Below are 20,090 nucleotides of genomic sequence, written 5' to 3' on the forward strand. Positions count from 1 at the left end.
GGAAGAACATTTATTCGAGCGCTAAACTTAAATAAAATGGTGAGGCACTTACTGTAGGAATTTGACTGTTTCCAGGAAATAAATCCACTACCTTCACTTGAGATATTCAGCCACTGGATTAAACTGCATATACAATATTCACACAGTTAAATGTTACCAACACATTGATAAATCAATCATAATTCAATAAAATAGTACAAAACTATTACTTTAAGTACATTGGCTCATATTTCTACATCTTTAGCAACGTATGACTTTAAAATAAATACTTGTCTGTGCGTAATATTACTTATCGAACAAGAGTACCCAAACATAATAATGAACTTATGCACACTGATAAATGCAACCATTTTATTGTAAAATTTCACAGCTATGTGCAATTTCCTTATGAAAAGGATTTTTTTCCAGTACATGTATAGCATATTATGCAGACCCTAACATAATTGATCAGTGCCCCTTTTATACAATACTCAAATATACATAAATGGCAAACAACAAACATAATGTATGTATGAGGATCATATGAAATTGATGTTGTTCTTGGATAGCTTGAGCTCTGTAATACCAGTGCATATTATTTTGTTTTCTGCAGTTTGACAAAATACATAACAATAGAAAATATCTACATGTGCTGTTCACATAAATGTCTCATGTGTGGGTCCAGACATAAATAAAAGTACTTTGTCAAATGTACAGTGTAATAAAAGTCCATTTCAATGCAGGCAAAAGACTGCAACCAGATGAAACATTGAATTAGTCCAAAATCTGAACACATATCCGACATGCACACTACTGAATATAACAGTGTCTCCCATACTCCTTTATACCTCTGCTTTTACAGTAGAGTGCACAAACAATAATGAACAGAAATGAGATAAGCTTTTAACATCATGGAGAAGTAAAATAGCATAAAGTATGTTGTTTTTTTGCACCACTGTTCAAACACAAGACATGCTTGGTTATTTACAAACCCAGCAATCTAATAAAGTCTGAGTCAGAAATGTTTAGCTGTTCACCCTGATACAAAATGTATTTCTTATCAATCTGGTCTACATTCAAATAATTGTACTCATGCTTTTGGTTGTGTAACGTTTTCAAAAAAGAACAAAAAAACATACAATATCTGAGGGAATAATGGTGTGTTCAACTTTCATCGTATAGCATTTCCTTCACGAAAACAATCACTTTCAGCACATGTTTTTTTTTTTTTTTCATTTCTTCAAGGCATTAAAAGTGGATTCACAAATGATATTTCAGTTTGATATTCTCTATTGCATGTGTGTCACTTTGGCACTTGATAAGATGTAATCACTCTTTTACACTTCTTTAAACTACAGAACACAGATGATGACCAGTCTAAATTGCTATTGACACACTTGTGTCTCTAAAGATGTGAGAGATAGAGTATGTGCACACTGAAGACAGACTACTAAGTGGCAGCTTCGGAACACAACAGGACCACCGTTAAATACAAAAGGGAAGAAACTTCAGGAAATATGAGATAATCTGATAATAAATGCATATGGAAGTATCATCACTGATACTTTATTAAATATGGCAAATATGACCAATGACCTTGTGAAGGTGGAAAAAGTGGAAATAAGCAATAGTCACTGAGACAAGCAAATGTTCTTCTCTTCTGGTGGCTTGGGAACGTTTTTTTGTGTTTCCCCCCCCCCTGAAAATGTTCAAGTCTACTACTCAGAAGCTGCAAAACAGGTTATGTTGCAACTCACTAATTTAACAGATATAACAGTTTGACAGGCCCTTGTGACAGTAGTGTACATCGATCACAACATAGAAAACACAAGATAAATAAGCTCAAGCTCCATTGACACATCAAACAAAAATGCATCTTTGATATAAATGACAGCATTCTATGTTCTTTTTTTTCAGGGACTATATGAACATAACATACTTTTTTTTCTCTCGATAAAATAAATAAATAAATACAATAAAGGGATAAATAAATAAATACCCCGTTACCCCCAAGTATTCTACATGGTCAGTCCAGCATGATACAATAGGTATAATATACTGTAGGATGATATACTGTAACAATGCTGAAATTACAAAATATATTCCCTTTTACAAAATCCCAAGGGCTTGACAAGTGTTTTCTTCCATTAATAATATATGTACATAAACAATGTGATTTACACCCATTCCTTGACAAATCATACTGAAGCACTGTCTCCATTTGTTGCATACTGGTGTCTATCAAAATTGTAATCTGGAGGGTTTGTAATTAATGTGTGTTACATGTTTATCATACATGACATTTACTTTTCAGATGCTTTCACTGTGTTCTCCGCTCTCTTCACACACTATGGCATTCAGAGCTAATTTAAATGGAAAAAGAAATAAGAAAAAAAATACAAAAACAAGGAAATTCTGCCCAGCCAGTAAATCAGCTTCCTCACTATGTAATCATTTACATTCTCAACGTGTTTCTTCTCAAAGAGACAGGAAGTTAGATGCTTAATAATAAGGCTTGCACATCTCTTTCAACACAAGCAGATGCTTTTTTCCCCCTTGAACAAAGCTCATTGGTTGATTTCATATAACATTTGTGTTGTATTTTGATATTCGTTTCAATCAGTTTGAATTTATATTTGAAACTGCTGGTAATGTAGATGCCATTAACACTGTTGTTTTTATAAGAAAACTTGTTTCAGTTTAGGTGTCTTGTAAAAGCTTGCGTAACCAAAAAACAACAGGAGTGTGTCATTATGTATATGCACGCTTTTAAGAACAAATATAGGAGAGGAAGAGAGGTCGGGGTTGTCAATACTGTTAGCTAATAGCTGTGAGGAAAATGACTAGACAAGCTGTCTGGCCTGTATGCAGAGATGATTCCACAAATTAAAAAGGATAAATCGGGCACATTTTTATAATTTCATTTTCCAATTTTCCTAGAAAATAGTATAATTCAATCTTGAATGATAATAAACAGTGCTTATTTTTTTTTTTATATTTCCATAGCCAACAATAGAAGACCATAAAATATGTTGATTTTTGGCCTGAAAGGTGCATGCAATAAATGTAAACCACTATGTAATAGTAAAATATATACAGTGTCTGTACAGTTGAGCATTGTCCATAAACAGCATTGTCTTTCTCTGACCGCACCTGAAAAATGCAATGTTTAATTGTGCCAACACTAAAGCTAAACAAACTAAAAATAAATTAGCATCACTGTCTAAAATAGCTCTATTAAAGTGCTTTAGATTGTGTGATATATTAGGTTAAGTGAAAGGAAATGATGAAATTAATGTCATTTAGATTTTTCTGATGAGTGTTTGCTGTCAACTCAATTTCGATTTATTTGAATTGCTTTATACATAAGGAAATTATTTATCAATTAGCAATTAGCTAAAGTCTAACTGAGAATGAATGAATGAAAAGAAAAAAGAACTAAACATAATTGGTCACACAATCTACAAACCTCCTCATACCAGTTAAATGTAATGCTACAACTTTTGCAATGTGTGTTAACGTTTCAAATAAAATAACTACAATTCAGCGGGATCAAATGTATGGATATAAAGGAAATGCATTGTATCGTTTTAGTGGGTCCCCTCCTTCATATTGTCCCTTGCTGGCACAGAGCTTATGTAGAATGTAATGAGCTGTATGATAGGGCTGGGCACACACCCAGGCCTAGAGATAGAGATATGACACCCAGTAGACCAGGTTAAATAGACCAAATGCAGTGGGGAAGAAGATGCGTGCATACGAGTCTATCTTTGCGACGTGGATGTGCAACCTGCCGTGCCGCCAGGCTCCGGAGCGGCAGTCCTCGAAACAGCAGAAGAAGCTGGTGCAGTCCTTCCCGTCCAGGCACTCGTAACCGTACTCTTCGTCTCGCTCCTGCATGTGCGTGGCGTTGTTCATCTGGATGGCTGTGGCCGAGCGGGGGCGGATGTCAACCGTGGGTTTCTGCTTTTAACAGGACAAAAGGACAGAGTTAGTTAGCTATGCCAGAGCCCCAGCATGCCGTAGCAAAGACCTCACTGACATTACAGGGGATCTAGTTTGAGCTGCCATTTTTTGGGTCGCTTGCTTCAGTGTAACTTTAGTAAGTGAAATGCAAATTGCACCTTCAATTCGCCAATGGACCCTTTTAATGCCAAGAAAACTCAAATTGACTCGTAGCTACCAACTGTGGTTGCATTAGTGAGGATTATAGTGACACCTTTGCCTGGGGATAAATTGGGCGCTGACTAAGTTATAAAATGTTTAGCACAGTAGTTCATATTTCTTTATTTTGCAGATATATAGAGCTAGTGCTGGGCAATGCCCCTCAATTTCATTTAGATTCTGACCATGACATCTAAAAAACATTGTAGCAAACACACGAGTACCTCACTTATTCCATGTAGAAAAAACTAATTGAATGCTCAGTGACTGAACAACATAGCCTATCATCATTTGGACCTGTATTGATTTTGTAAGCATTGGTTTTTTTTCTGGAATGTTTTATTAGGATATATTGTTAATGGCTTATGACGCATCATAAAGCTTGGGGAGGAGCATGCGTTGGCAGATGTTCAGCACACAGCTCAATAATTCTCTAGCCCACTCTCACTGTGACCAAATCCCAAAATAATTAAACCCCTTTTCAAACTGTGCTCACCACTCACTGGAGGGCACATGCTATTTATTTGTGAAGATTCCCAAAATAGGACAGTGACATCAGTGAGTACGTGGCCCTGCCATTATACAGAGAGACAATTAGCATGCAAACGCACTGTTTTCATCATCTTTTATCTTGAAATGCCACCTTTGCACAAATTGGAATACTGGCTTTTTGGCAGATGAAATACTCTCCTCCCCTTTGGCAGAGGTTATTTGACCTTGTTGATATATCCGGGTGTCAAGCTCATCATTTAAAAAAGACACAGCGATTCAAGCATACTCCAAAGCTGAACTTCTGAAGAATTGCACATTACTTCCGATCAAAAAAAGTGCCAGTAGCTGTCATTTAAGTGTTCTTTATGCTTATTCGTTTAACATAGGAACACAAATCTATAAAAAAGACTTTGCTAGGACTCGCAATATGTTTTACAACTTATATGTATGCTCTGTGTCAATCTGTTCTTTTTTAATTGCTTAATAGATCACAAAAGGAATGTTTTTGACCCCATTTTTATACATCTACAATAGATATGCTTGCTGAAATAATACAAAAAGTGGTCATTGCCGTTTTAGTTTGAACATAACACTATCTGCTGTGCACATGCATCCTCAAACAAGCTTTAAATACATTAATTGAAGTAAACTGTTCATCCCCACAATTCTAATCTTGCCCAGCACTAGTGCACAAACCTGCAGTCCCTTTGAAAACGATACATAACCACAAACAAAACAACATACGGGTTAGTTTCAGCCTATTTGTTCTTAATTATTAACGGAGGTGTTGAGGTGGGGATAAGAAAAATAAAAAGGTTATGACTCAGTTCTCAAGGGGATTGGTTGCACTTGAGGAAGCGCAGAAGGAGCATTAACAGCATCCTGCCGCATGGCCTGGTCAAGCTGGGCTGTGCTGTGTCGGTGTTAGCAAAAACAAAATAAAAGAACAACAAAGAAACAACACAGTGGCATTGGCGACTTTAACTGGCTGAAATGAGACAACCTCTCATAGAAGGCAGACGGCGGAAACATTCATTAGAGGAGGATGCCCTTGTTATCTAGCCTAAGTTCAATATGTAATGGTTGTAGACTCATGTCTTTGCTGGAAATCCAACTGATAATATTATTCCCCCCAGTAAAATATCTATGAGGACCACTATGTGAAAAATATAATCTTGTCTTGTGTGTGTAAATGTAGACCTTTGATTGCTCCCACCCTACATGCTTTCTAGGTGTTTAAAGATTAGCATGTGTTAATGTTCTGAATGGACCTCCAAATCTAAATTTGACTCAGCACAGTGCAGGGGGTTGTCTGTTTCAGTCTGTTAAGGCTCTGCTGACTCTGTAGGAAGCGTCAGGTTGAGAAGCCCAACAAACACACAGGTATAGATTTACTGGCAGGAGAAGGGAAAGGACAGGAAGCTTTTGCAGCGGATATTGGGTCACTGTGGTTACAACAACAACAACAAAGAGTGAGACAGGACAGAGGGAGCCAGAATGAGTCCACACTGGACCTGTACTATAACATTCTTCTGGATGCTTATTTTCATTTTTTTTTAAAAATGGAATAAGTACGTCTGGCTGGCTGCCTCCGCACTGTGCACTGCAGAGCGCCCCTTTTAATGTCATGTATGTACAGTTAGAATGCCAACATGCAGCAGACACATGCAGTCAGACACAGGCAATATACCTTTGAGGAAAAGAGCCGGAGGAGCTTTTGTCCAGACAGGAAACAAAGAATATGTGGAATTGAAAGAGAGTAACAAAAAAAACAAAGAATCCATGTAAACAGAGGACACAAAAAACATCGATAAAATGAGAAGTATACACAGGATAATGTGTGAAACTTACAATCACTCTATTGTCTAAATCAATAATGAAAAGAGAATAAATATACAGTAGAGGGACAAACATGTTTAGACATAGGAGGAGATGCATGGTGGGAAACATGTATCTCACATGATTACGCCAGCATTACCTTCGGAGAAATATTACAGATACAAAACTATAATACAGTGTTCAAATACTCCTTGTGCTTGTGACATCATTACGTTTCAATTTGCCTTACATAGCAGCTCGTTGACAAATGTGGTTTGTGGCATTTAACAGGCATTGTGGTAACATATGCTGGTAATAAGAACATTAAAAAAAAAAAATCACATAGCTTAACAGAACAAAGAGAAACATTTCATTTATTTACATTTCCTCGATGACCTGTTCTTTCGAATGCACTTCAACAATTCACGAACAACAAAATAATTTCAGTAAAAGACCTCCTTCTTATAGCATACTTCCTCCTTTCTGCATTTTATGAAGACCTGTAAAAGCGCCTCTGAGATGGCAGACTGGCAAACACCTTCCACTTCATTACTCATTCATTCGTCCATTGGACAGTTTCACAATGTGCACATCCTTAGTTGCAGAGGCTGAAACTAGAGGGCCCCACTTTCCACAAAATTCCAGTTCAATACTGCGGTTTCCCCGAGCACATCATACTTAGAGGTTTAAGATTTGATATCTTCCAAGTCCTTAGAAAAGTCATAACTTCAAAAAGAGATGTCAGTAACCCTAAACATTTTCTGACTTAAAACACTAAACTTTGTGTCATTAAGTAGACTTCAAGAAGTAGACTTAAAACAATTGTCATGCAGACATTCATATGTAGAACCACAAGCCACCTCTCTAGCTGATTAGGGAGAACTGCTGGTCTTGCTGTTGAGGGTTAGCGTTCTCAGCTCATATGGCGAGGGATCATGGCTCTCCAAAATAGCTGCCATGATCTCTTGAGGGATTTAAAAGCTCACATGACTACTACTCTCCTGTCACGTGACATTGGTCTAAATTACAACTGTAACTGATATATGGTGGATCAGGAAAAAGGTTGGAGCTGCGCGCCTCGCTCATTGAGTAATTTGTGGGCTGGCCCCTTGGGAAGATGCTCCCTTAGGAAATCAGTGTTTCTCTTTTTCCCGAAGGCTTAATCCCTGTGCTGCTATAAAGTGGACAGATGGACAGATGCAGGACTTGACTTTTCACCTAAATGAAGGATACTGTAAACACTGCAAATATATAACACACAGGATGAACCCCAAAGCATGGTAAATACATTCAAATCACTTGTCTATAGCTACATTGGGAAATTGAGCAATGTTTCTGTCACACTGAAACCTAAAGAAAACAAATCCTCACTTTAATTACTGTTAGAAATAAACTCACCGGGTTTCTCTTCTTCCTGTCCTTTTTGGCGCTCGGCTTCCTGTTGCTGACAAAGTAGTGCAGCGTGCCATACTCTATGAGTGCGGCGAAGACGAAAATAAAGCAGACTGACACAAACAGGTCCATGGCGGTCACATAGGAAACTTTCGGAAGGGATTTCCTGGCTATAGTACTCAGCGTGGTCATGGTCAGCACCGTGGTGATGCCTGATAATGAGATTGAAGACAAGAGAGACAAAAATCAGCTCTGAATCAAGAAACATTAGAAATGTATGAATGAATGATACTGTACTCTTTTTGCACTTCTACAGTACATAGAGCGCAATGGTTTGTCATATTCACAAGTTGCTTTCCTTTTTCTTATAACAGCGAATGCAGTGCTTTATTTGATTGTGTCTAATCTGTAAACAGAAGCCTAATATATTTTGTATATTATAATGTCAAAAAGTGCAACACAATTATAGTTACATAACACGCATTGTACTTACGCTCTTAAATCGGTCATGATGTTTTAATTGTTTTTAAAGATATGATTGAATAAATGTCACAATAAGGATATTCTCCCCAAAATAGTGTCATAAAGGAAGTCATCTGAAACTGGGAATAGATGTTTTTTAATATTTTGCATTGATTGCATCCTTTTTTGTTCAGTGTGTTAATACATTTCATAATTAATTCATCAATGTTCTCATACATTTTTCAGCCCAATAACCCCTTAATGTTTTAGTGCAGAAGGTACATTTGACATTTTGGAAAATATAACAATTGCTGAATTAGAAATTACAGCCTCATTCAAATTGAACTGAGTTGCATATGTGAAACTCCATGTGACGAAAGCTGTCAGATCTAAGATTAATTAGAAAAAGTCATGCTAGAGGTTATCAACCAACTGATTATAACTATATATATTATAAATATATATAGAAATAAATAAAAGGGGATTAATGTTGGCTTTTGAACTGAAAGCTCTTGCTCCATGCGGATGGAGTGAGCAGCTGTTTTTACTGTCCCTATGATCCACATACTTTACTGGTTTAGCTGCCATTGACCACCACACTGACATACAACAATTCTTTATCCACCATCTGGTTACGCTCTCCCATTTTACCCGCTCTATTTGTCTCTAATGATGATGTAGTTCTAGGCTGGGTTATGGCACATGACTAGTAAATGCGTTTATAAGTAAGCTGATACACCAGACTGGAGACAGCACACACACACACACAAGCCGAACACCAGCAAACAAGCATTAACAACGCCGCCTCTTTCCTTTTTAAATCGACCATACTCGATGATTTATGTCTAAATTTAACACTGAGTGAAAGACATCAGTCTGCGTCATGATTAACATTGCAGTATTATGAGTGAATTGATATACTTCTGGTTGGCATTGAAGGATTAAGAAGTATGTCATCTGCATTAATCCGTTCCTACTTCCTAACCACCTGGCTTCCTGTACCTCCGACTTCATCTTTCAAAGGAAATTAAGATTTTTGACTCTTGGTACAATTTTAGCAATGATTTTATGCTGTTATTATTTCAGCCGGAAATCATGACAGGAGCTGCATTAGTAGGAGGAAAACAAAACAACCTATTTTGAGATGGATTAATGATGGACAAAGTGAGGATCATAGTGGGATAGAATATGGGCTTCTGCCTGCAGGGATTGCTTTACATTCAGTTATGCTCGCTAATGATCACATCACATTGACTTGAGGTCAGGGTTTAGAGCCTTAGGGGGCCGAAAGATAAGCTGACTAAGGAATATGTACGTTACTGCACCATGAGTGAACTTCTGAAGATGTCCACTGGATGCCAAGGGCAAGTTCAAAGCTGACGAATATCCTTAAAATCCTCAGTCTTGCCCACTTTTTCATTCAGTGAAGAGGCCACCTGCATCATTATTGTGCTGAGGCTGCATCTCTGCAACTTCCCTGCTGTACTGCATAATTAATGCCTCATTAGGGCATGCATGGAAACATATGTGCCAGGATAGGCTCTTCTAATCAAGATGGACTAGATTCCTAAGCAGCTGCCCCGTCTCAGAGGGGGGAGAGAGGAGGAAGATGAAGGGACGGCAAAACAAAAGGAGAGAGCAGCAGGAAGCAGGAAACTTAAGCCGACTTGTTTTTTGTATTTTGGTGGTGTATGACCACCACAGGGTGCTAGTTGTGTTTCTCAGCAGAGAGTAATCAGGGCTAGGCTGCCTAATGAACCTCAATGCAGCATAAGTGCGTTCGGGAAATGTAAAATTCTGTTTTAAAATGTGTTCTGTTAACTGACTTTTACATGATTCCAGCATGTACAACAAATGGTGGACAGCTTGCAGCAAAACAGGTTTACTTTATATTTACCCAATGATGTCCTGGCAGGTACTGCGTCCTTGTTGATCCAGAATGAGACCCATGAGAGGACAACAATGAGGGTGCATGGGATGTAGGTCTGAATGGTGAAGTATCCCATTCTTCTGCTCAGGTCAAAGAAAACGGTCAGCACCACATAGTCACCTGGAGAGAGAGAAATAACAGGAGAGAAAATTGATAAATGAAGGGCATGTGTGACCAAACATAAGGGATAGAAGGTTTAAATGCAGGATATACATGATGTTAAAGTGCAAACACTGCATAGTAATTAGCCGTGAGTATTAATGTTCACAGTCCATAGTAGAAAATACGAATGATCAAACATGTAATGCACTGAGAAAGTTAGTGGCACATTCACTTCCTGTAATCAAAAAATTCTGTCAACACAGAAACACCGAGCTAAGCTTAGACAAACTGCTAAGTCACGGGCTGATCAATGCGTAATGTTGTGTAACCAAAAACTCCACAGCATGTTTGCCCAAGGCAACTGGAGATCTTAAATTAAACAGAGTGTTTCAGAGAGCCAGAGCAGGACTTGCTTGAATACACACACACCCTCGTCTCCTGCCAGTAGTTAGCTTGAGCATGAACACTAGCATCCAGCTGATGATGAGCCCTCCCTGGGCTTGGCTGTCTGACCCCAGCAGATGTTCGGTGTTAGGAGGATGAGGTTAGCTGAGTCCAGATAGCCCTAACCCTGACAATACGGATCATTCAGCCTGCCTGTTTAAAATGCATTCTAATCATGAATGCGTGCACCTTCTTGTACCACATGCGGACACAGTGTGCTTTCAAAACACTTGCAAGGAGAGGGAAATAAACAAGAACCAAACAGGAAGATTGACATGTACAAGAACAAACGCACAATTCCAGTCCTGACAGCTTGACAATTCAGCAAAGCCTGCCAATAGTTACTGTCCTCTAAAGTGATGTGCCCATGTACCTGCCTGTCTGTTTCCCTTTAATGGCAGTGCACTGCTGGCCTCCAGCTAAGTTAGTTGTCTTCTAATTGATTAACATCAGACTGTTAAAAGTGTCGGAAACCTCCGCTGGCCTCTCAGTGTGGCACGTAACCTGCAGGGGGCAAACCTACTCTCGCCATGTATCGTGTGTGTGTGTGTGTGTGTGTGTGTGTGTGTGTGTGTGTGTGTGTGTGTGTGTGTGTGTGTGTGTGTGTGTGTGTGTGTGTGTGTGTGTGTGTGTGTGTGTGTATAGGCACCCACCGCACAAGGAGTAGTCACTGCAGCTATGGATTCAACAGCTGGCTAATAATCATCCTCATGCGCACAACACATACTGCCGTTTATTGAAAAACAGCCAACATCTGTGTGTTTTTGTGTTAATCAGCGACAGAGAGGGAAAGAGATGAGACTGTCAGTGTTTATTATGTCTTTGAACATGTTCACTCTGTGTCTTTGAACATGTTCACTGTGTGTGTGTGTGTGTGTGTGTGTGTGTGTGTGTGTGTGTGTGTGTGTGTGTGTGTGTGTGTGTGTGTGTGTGTGTGTGTGTGTGTGTGTGTTCTCGTAGCGTCTGGAGAGGGACCAAGTATTTGTGATTCATCCCACCCAGCACCTCTGTTCACCCACCCATGCATAGCATCATTAAATAAACCAAGTGCAATAACCCCAGCAGCAGAACCATAACTGTTCATATCGCCATGTGTGTTTTCTGCTGATGCAGGCAGGTGCATAGTGAATTACAGTATGCCGCCTCGGTTTGTACGAGTACGGAAAACACAAGCATGCTTCTCTCAGGGATCTCGCAGCCCACTATTTTGTTTTTATTAACATTACATTAGCGAGGGCCCAAAACTGAGACCCCTGACAGCTGTGAAACTGCCTGTTAATACACTTATTCCAGCTCGGTCAGCAGCACAAAGCCTTCTTCACATTTCCTCGAAACCTTAATGATAATGGGACTTCCACCACAGGGGTGAGGTCGAATGGTGAAACACCCTCCTGCCGTACGCCTCTCTCAGTCCATTCTCTAGTTTCATTACAGGCCACAGCCCCTGCCAGGAACGCTCTTTGAGGATGTGTTATCGACCTCTGCCCTCCTGTCTGGCAGGCTGATGTATCTGTTTTCTGCCCTGCCATTAGGAATCTGTAGTAACATATCAGTTTGTTAATGACTTCCTGATTACACTAAAACAAAATGGTTTCCGGTTCCCTTCCTGGTTTAACTGTGTGGTTGGGATATCACAACATAACTGCACGGGGGAGCAGGTTGGTAAATGATCCAGACAAGTAGTCCCACAACAATTAGTGTGAACATGTTACATTACAGTTTGTTTGCATGGTTATTTTTACAAGATTGCCTGCTGAAGTGAATTTTTAAATCAATTTCTGATTGTGTTTTCGGGCTACCTTTTACATTATTCTAATCAATGGAACATAATAAAAAGGTATACAATCCTGGTCAAAACTTACGTAGTCTTTGTTTCAGGGTGTAGCAGTATGTGCTCATTGCCACTGCTAAGAGATATATTTTTTAATACCCTTCACATAGGAGCTTCAAATATGAATACAATGTATAAAAGCACATTATGGAGCTAGCAATATATACTGTTTCCTGTTAAATAAGAGTTGAACAAATAAAAGTTGAATCTGATTGTTATTGCTTCAAACTTAACTTATCTTGACATTTGTACATTTTGTTCATGTGCTTTACAGTGTGTGTGTGTGTGTGTGTGTGTGTGTGTGTGTGTGTGTGTGTGTGTGCGCGCCACTTGGTTTGTATCGGTGTGTTGAAAGGTCGCTGTTTATTTCTCATAGCATAGGACTGCAGCTGGAATACCAAAGCATCCAAGCCTTCGTGCCGGCTTTCCTCCTAATGGGAGTTCTCAAACTAACCTCAGATAGAACTCCCCATCTGTCAACGCCAGCAGATGAGGGCGTGTACGCAAGAGTGGTCACACATCTTCACAAGGTCTATAGAAAGCTCTCTCTACAAACAACGTTACCTCTGAACTGAAATGTACCTTACTGTTTGTGGATGAACGAGGATTATAAAGAAGCTTTCATACATGAGATGCTATGATCTTACTGTAGTTTGCTTCTATCCATCAATGCCCACATCTTCTGTGATCCCACAGACAGCTTCAGTCATTACTCCTTCAATTCTACAAGTTCATTTCTCTGTTCAGGCTTCTCATTCAGCGTCTTATCTAGGGTTGCAAAGGGGTGGAACATTTCCGCTACATTTCCGGTAAATTTCCCTGGGAAGTTAAGTTTGGGAATTTATGGGAACTAACTGGGAATTGAGGGTAATGTAATCAAATTGTATCATATCCAAGCATAAATATAAACATTTTTGTTTTGTCATAAGAAAACATCCATGCAAAATGATACAATCATTTTTTTTCATTGAAGAACAAAAACATGAATGTTGAGTTAAATATTACTTCTCGAAATCATCTGTGCATGTGATGGACAGTGCCTATAGGGGGTGTGGTATCAATATGCAGTAAGCAGTGTGCTATGTGCATGTGATTGAGGAATGGCATGGATATTCAAGTGTACTTGAATGGCATCTGTTTGTTTTAGTCAGATAGATTATGCTAACATATACTTTCCCCACCTATATTTAGGTTCCCTATGAAGAGCCAACCTTCAATTTAGAAAATTCCCAGTTTATTCCCATAAATTCCCATTTATTCCCTTAAATTCCTGTTTATTCCCTTAAATTCCCGTTAATTCTCATGGAAAGATTCCATCTTTGAAAATTCCCGGAATTTAACCATAGTATTATCTTCCTACTTCCTAATTCCTAAATGTTCAAATTTCTCAAATCCTATCATTCTATCTATATAATTACATTGCTTTCTATTCAATCTGCTTCTTTTGTGTTTATAATTTGTGAATTAAAAATGCTGATGACTGCGGGGTGAAAAATCAACAATGCAGACAACAGCTCAAAACTAGTGTTTGCATTAAGATATGGTTTGAAGTATTTTTATTAGGATCACATATTTCCTCTGCAAAAGCGATTTGCTACAAGCTGATGTAATCTACAAAAAGCAATACAAACTTGGCGGGGATGATCATTCATCACAAAACAGTGTTGCTTTGTTATTAAAAGCCGCAGAGACAACACACTCAAAATAATTACAGAGACACACAGCAGTAAGACCCTTGTACTCTAGAGGAAATACACAAAATTGTGTTTTATTATTATTATTATTATTATTATTATAATGCAGAAATTGTTATAACATTCTGTATTTGACAGGAGAGTAATGAACCTGAGAGAACTAATGTTGATCCGATGGGGCTGTACATTATTGCACAATTGCCACAGGGGAGTTCATAGGAAGGAAATGGACTAATTCAGGATTGCTGACCATGAAGAAAAAGAAAAAAACCTGTCACTTGGGAATATCATTCTGCTGGCGGCTAGGCTGTAAATTGGTGTGGATATGGATGGGCAGGAGAGACCTGAGGCACATGCTGGCCTTCCAATGAAGGGAGACGAAGCAGACACATTGCAGAGCGGCTGACAGCCTGTCTTACTGAGCTCCTCTCCTGTCAAGGGTCATCTATATCAGAGGTGACAGCGGATGTAATTTTGCATGTGTGTCTGTGTGTGTGTGTGCCAAAGACAGAATCTTTGCTATCGACCATGGTCATGCCGTGGCTGGGCTTCCGTAGGGTCAACAATACTTACAGAGGATGTTAACTCACCACTTTCTGTGACACGACTAGGGGCAATATGCCAGTGATTAACTAGGCACTATTTTTTATTTATTTTTTGTCTCCACAGGCTGCTGCAGCTATTCCAGCCTGTTGGCGGGTGGCAAGATGATGTCAGAGGAAAAAATGCTCAACATTGTCTCGGTGAGTAACTGTGGGAACACAGCAGCATGATTAAACCACAGACAGGAGTCTGCCGAGTTTGATTGCCTCGTTGTTAATGTTCTGTTGAATGTGACACAGAAAGATGATTATCCCTCTCTCAGACGCACTAATGGCTCTGAAATGATTGAGAGCAATGCAGTTTATAGGATTTATGATAGGTTGTAAGAAACTGTTTTCCTTGCCATTATTTTAAGAGTTTAGTAGACTGTGGAAAAGTTAGAAAACCACGTTTCAAATTGAAAAAGTTAAAAGGTGCCACTTTATGGCCCAATGGTAATTTACTGATGCCTAAATTGAAATGGCCTTTGAGAGGAAAAAGGTTCCCCACCCCTGGTTTAGACCAAGACCATGGAACTGTCCAATTCCCGGTCCAGCTACGACTACCATCCAAAAAAAACACCATGCTTTGTGATGTAACATCCTATTTCAGGCCACAAACAATTCTTGTTTATTTCTTGTCCTCACCTAAGCTTTTTTACTTGTGAACAGAAGTTGCAAGACAACATCATTAGTGAGTTTATTTCCACCCCGTTGGATAATTAAAAAAACGAGGCAAACGCATTCACAAGCTTTTTCAGTCTGTGTTCCAGCTTACCTTGTCTAAAAATGGCTTCATTATTTCTTATTCACACGCTGAGGAGAGATGCGATTCACACTGGTTATATAAGCTCCAAGTTCTAAGAATCCACTCTCACCATCTATTCTCGCCATGTTTAATATATCTCCTCTTTTTCATTTTTTAGACCCATTTTCTGTTCCAACTATTTTGGCTGGGTGAGAGGAGTCTCTGAACAGTCACGTCAATGATAACTTGACCTATTTTAGCTTATTTAACAAGTACAGATAAGCTGCCTACAATTAAGATGAAATGCAGCTAAGTAAAAGTTAGGAGGGGAGAATGTAGTGCAGTGTGTGATCATCACAAATGTCCTGATAAACACAGAAGACAAAAAGCTTTCTAGGGGCCTCTTGGTAGTTAATATGTTAAGATGAGCAATCGAAGGAGAAGGATGGAGAATATTTGCAATGGTTTTCAGTATTGAAGGATGAACATTAATTTGTTTGGAATACAAAGAAGAAGTGCTAACTACTTAGCTTACATTATAATAATCACAATTTCTCAGTTGAAAAGCCAGTAGAGTTCCAAACAGATAACCAAAGGGCTAGAATGTCACGGGTTGGCTAACTACAGATTGTTTTTTGTAACAACTGAGTATCTATCATTTGCCACCACAGTCTATCATGCTTGAAACACATCCTCACGTGCCTCCCACATGCACCTTTAAGAATCACAACAACAGTATATAAACTTTGGGATTGAATGCTGTGATGTTCAGAAACAGTTTAACTGTTAATCATTAAAATCATACAGTAGCATCAACTTTGTCCAATTTCATTATAATGCTACTTTAATTAATCAGAAATGCTGTCAGATTAAAAAGCGAATGTACAATTACAAGATATCTCTGGGGTGATTTTCCAGTCCTAATAGCATACTGTAATGGTCTTTACAATAGCAACAATGTCATTTAAATCTAAATTCGATAGATGAGCTCAGACAAACGCTATGAGCCAAGACAATCAGTCCCCACTTCTCTGCCATGGCTTAGTGCTATTAAAGATTATGTTTTTGGATCTTTGTTTTTTAAGCTTTGAAATCAAATTAATCATATTCAACTAAAATAATTAATTTCCTCAAACTACAGCACTGACGTAGGCCTGTGCATATTCAGAGTATGTTTTATTTTAAACACCTCAATAATAACAAAGCTTTTCCAAAACAGCACTCTCAGAAAAACACAGTTAAATAAATGAGCCTCATAAACAAATGTACTGCTTTTTTCTTAAATTCATTCATGCATGACACTAGATATCAAGCATGAATATTAACAATGCATCTCCAACTGATTCATGGACAGTTTAACTGAAGTTAAACATTTCCAAGATTAGATTACATGAAAGATGTATTAGCATAACATGCACACATAAAATGCTATTTTAAAAGCTTCACAAGGTAATAACATGTGCCAAACAGAACATATAGTCATGGACTCTGCAGAGTTGTAATATCACAATAAAACATGTTTGTTAAGTGCTTGCTAATGTGAAAGGTGATGTGCTGTACGTTGTCATTATGTTTCACGGGAAACAGCGTTTTTTATTGGATTACTAAAATTCATCCTCTTATGCCATATGTTAACACACCAGACAAAGGATGTTCCACAACTACTCTCTCCATTTTTCTTATGGCTAATTACTTTGAAACCTTGGGTTGCAGAATATTACGTAAGGCCAATAAGCTGAGTGAGAACAGTATCTGGGATCAAACTTTATTATAATTGATTGAGCACTGAGGAATTGGCCCAGAAACAATTACTGCTCCACTGAGTGGCATCAACTTTGAGCACATGTAGCCTCTAAACCAGCTCTGTACGTCTCAACAGAGTACCAAGAAGAGGCTGTTTATTTTGCAAGGGCATGCAGAAGTGTGCATCTACAATGCACTTACAAACTCTTATTCAGTTGTATTTATAGCTGTTGGAATATGATATTTCTAATATCCCTTTTTCTGCACATATCTTTGACAAGAGAAGCCTTTTTGTTTTTGAAGAAGAAGAAGAAGATGGACCTTTATTAATCCCCCGAGGGGGACATTCATTTTCCACTCTGTCATACACGCACATGCGTTTTTTATACAGGTACACACAGTACACACACAGCTTTATGCACACATGCACATGCAGCCAGTCTAGCCGGCGCCAGTGAGCATTTGGGGGTTCAGTGCCTTGCTCAAGGGCACTTCGGCAGTGGCCCAGGAGGTGAACTGGCCCCTCTCCAGAACCAGTCAACACTACGTATTTTTTGGTCTGATCGGGACGTGAACCGGCGACCCTTCGGTCCAAAGCCCAATCCCCTACAGACTGAACCATTGCCGCCCCGGCAACATTATTGGCACTTTGACCAATAATACTGTATACTTTCTAAGAGCTACTACTCATGCTACTAGGCTTACTACATTGTTTTCAGTGGTGGAATGTATTTCTGAGTACATCAAATACTGAAGCACTTTATGAGGCAGCTGTGATTAACCTAAGCATATATTTGTCATGCTTCAAAAGAAGATATGTTTTTTATTAGACTTATCTCCATTATGTCACAGCTATAGGTACTTGTGTGCATATATTTTACCTGCAAAAGATATGATAAGTTAGTAAAATAGTACAAATTGTTATGAATACACTTTCAACAGCTGCAACAGCAGAAGTCAAGGACACTAAACCTCTAGAAACGTCATCTCTTAACAGCTTTGACCCGTTTTCTGTTTCGGTATTGACAAAACAACCTCTAATTTTTTTCTTCTCTCCCTTCGTTCTTTTTAAATCCATTGCAAATGTCCACCCCATGCCCTCCATCTTTGCCTACCAGCATCAAAACGGAAAAACAGGAAACAATAACATCCTCACTTATTTACGTCCACTCCCTCCTTTTTCGCTCTTTTTCGCTCTTAGATAACTTTCACTTTGTAGTCAATTTATTCCAGTGTCCTAGTTTAACATCCTCAAGCTCATGTAGAAACTACAGTTGTGCTTCAGAAAGGTTTGCAGCCATTAAGGATGATGGAGAAATACTCACCATGAGGACCGTTCTGTTGACGTATTAAGGTGTAACACGGCTGCAGGAGTTGAGAAACGACGCTGAATATTATTGACTTTATTGGACTCAACCTTCACAGACAGAAAACAGAGCACTGACAACACTAACCAGAAGGACACAAACACGTAGTTGCTTCTTATGTGCCGTCTTATTTTCCCAAAGCAATCTATTTTCCTAAGGTCTATCACTATTCTCTGTTTCCAGGTTTTAATTACCAGCTTATTAGACTGCCGATGGGCGAAGGCAGAGAAAAAAGAGGAGAGAGGGAGAGAAAGCAGGGGGAAGGGGGTTGTGAAAAGTAGGACACAGGAATGCAAGGCTGCAAAATAAAAAAATCTTCCCCCTTGCGAGAGTGAGGAGGAAAGAAAGGAGAATGGCTTGTAAAGAGTAGACACTTGTAAGTGTGAATGCTGTTAGTGTATAAGGCGGGTTAGGATGTGTGTGTGAGGAGGGGAGAGGGGATGGGGAGGAGTGTACATTGGTATTTAACTTCACAAAAGGAGGATTCTGGCTGAGTCAGAGCATTTTTCCTCCCACTCCTGCCCATCACAACTATCACCCAGAAGCAAAGAAGGAGAATGCGCAGAGAGTGAGAGAGAAGGGGGGATGCAGGGGGGGAGAGATTAGAGAGAGCAGCTATTATAGAAACAGAGTTGCACCGTGGCTAATGGATTGTTTCAGTGCTTCTTAACCTTTTTCCTTCTGCAAAGATGGAGTGATCCTCATCTGATAAAAAAAAACTGCCTGGATTATTATGGTGATTAAATTACTGTTTTTATATACAGCACACAGTCATGTTAACTGTGTTGCACCTATTGCTATAGGGTTGGGAACCGAAACTTGGTTCCAGATGAGAACCGATAAGAAAATGCCGGGTACCGGGTAGCCATACAAAATACACAATTTCGGTTCTGCTTAACGGTTCCTAAACGCGGTATACCCTGTATTCCACCGGGTCCGTCTGCGCCGCGGTGACCCGGTGGAATACAGGTTAAGGGCGGACTGGCCATCTGTGCGTTCTGGAGAATCACAGAACGGCCGGTCGTCAGCGGGCCGTTGACGGCCGGCTCGGTACGCTGACGGCCGGCACCGCCCCTTCATTTTTAAAACGGTATCATGTAAGTTGCGCTGACAGGCGACAGAGGTCCACAGTTGCCCCGCAGCGAGGCACCCCCCGCCCTCCCGTAGACAGCTCACGAGCTCAGTCACTTCATAACACGAAAGATGGATCGCGGTAAACACTCTAAAGTGAGGCTCCAGTGTAATGCCTGTTAATAGCTTGCCACAGGCATAGCTCAGTTAAAATAAAGCAAAGCTATTGTGCAAAACATTTGTATTCGGCATGTATGAGTTATCTTATATTT

The 20,090-nt window shown here is 39.3% G+C and overlaps 1 protein-coding gene across 3 annotated transcripts in view; it reads right to left on the reverse strand.

Annotated features, from left to right (window-relative positions):
• Positions 1–337: 337 nt before the first annotated feature.
• Positions 338–20,090, reverse strand: part of gabrg2 (gamma-aminobutyric acid type A receptor subunit gamma2) — a 220,071-nt gene continuing 200,318 nt past the window's right edge. Inside the window, exons 7-10 of one of the 3 annotated variants that reach the window (XM_010794982.1) lie at positions 10,205–10,357; positions 7,852–8,057; positions 6,326–6,349; positions 338–3,942 (exon numbers count right to left, since the gene is read on the reverse strand). In XM_010794982.1, coding sequence (XP_010793284.1) covers positions 3,664–3,942; positions 6,326–6,349; positions 7,852–8,057; positions 10,205–10,357 — 662 coding nt within the window. In that variant the 3' untranslated portion in view covers positions 338–3,663. Of the gene's footprint in view, positions 3,946–6,325; positions 6,350–7,851; positions 8,058–10,204; positions 10,358–20,090 lie in introns of all 3 variants that reach the window. The other 2 variants (XM_010794981.1, XM_010794983.1) reach the window with 2 other exon arrangements.

Source organism: Notothenia coriiceps, unplaced genomic scaffold (assembly GCF_000735185.1).
Source record: "Notothenia coriiceps isolate Sejong01 unplaced genomic scaffold, NC01 NC01_scaffold00037246, whole genome shotgun sequence".
In the NCBI taxonomy this organism is placed as follows: domain Eukaryota; kingdom Metazoa; phylum Chordata; class Actinopteri; order Perciformes; family Nototheniidae; genus Notothenia; species Notothenia coriiceps.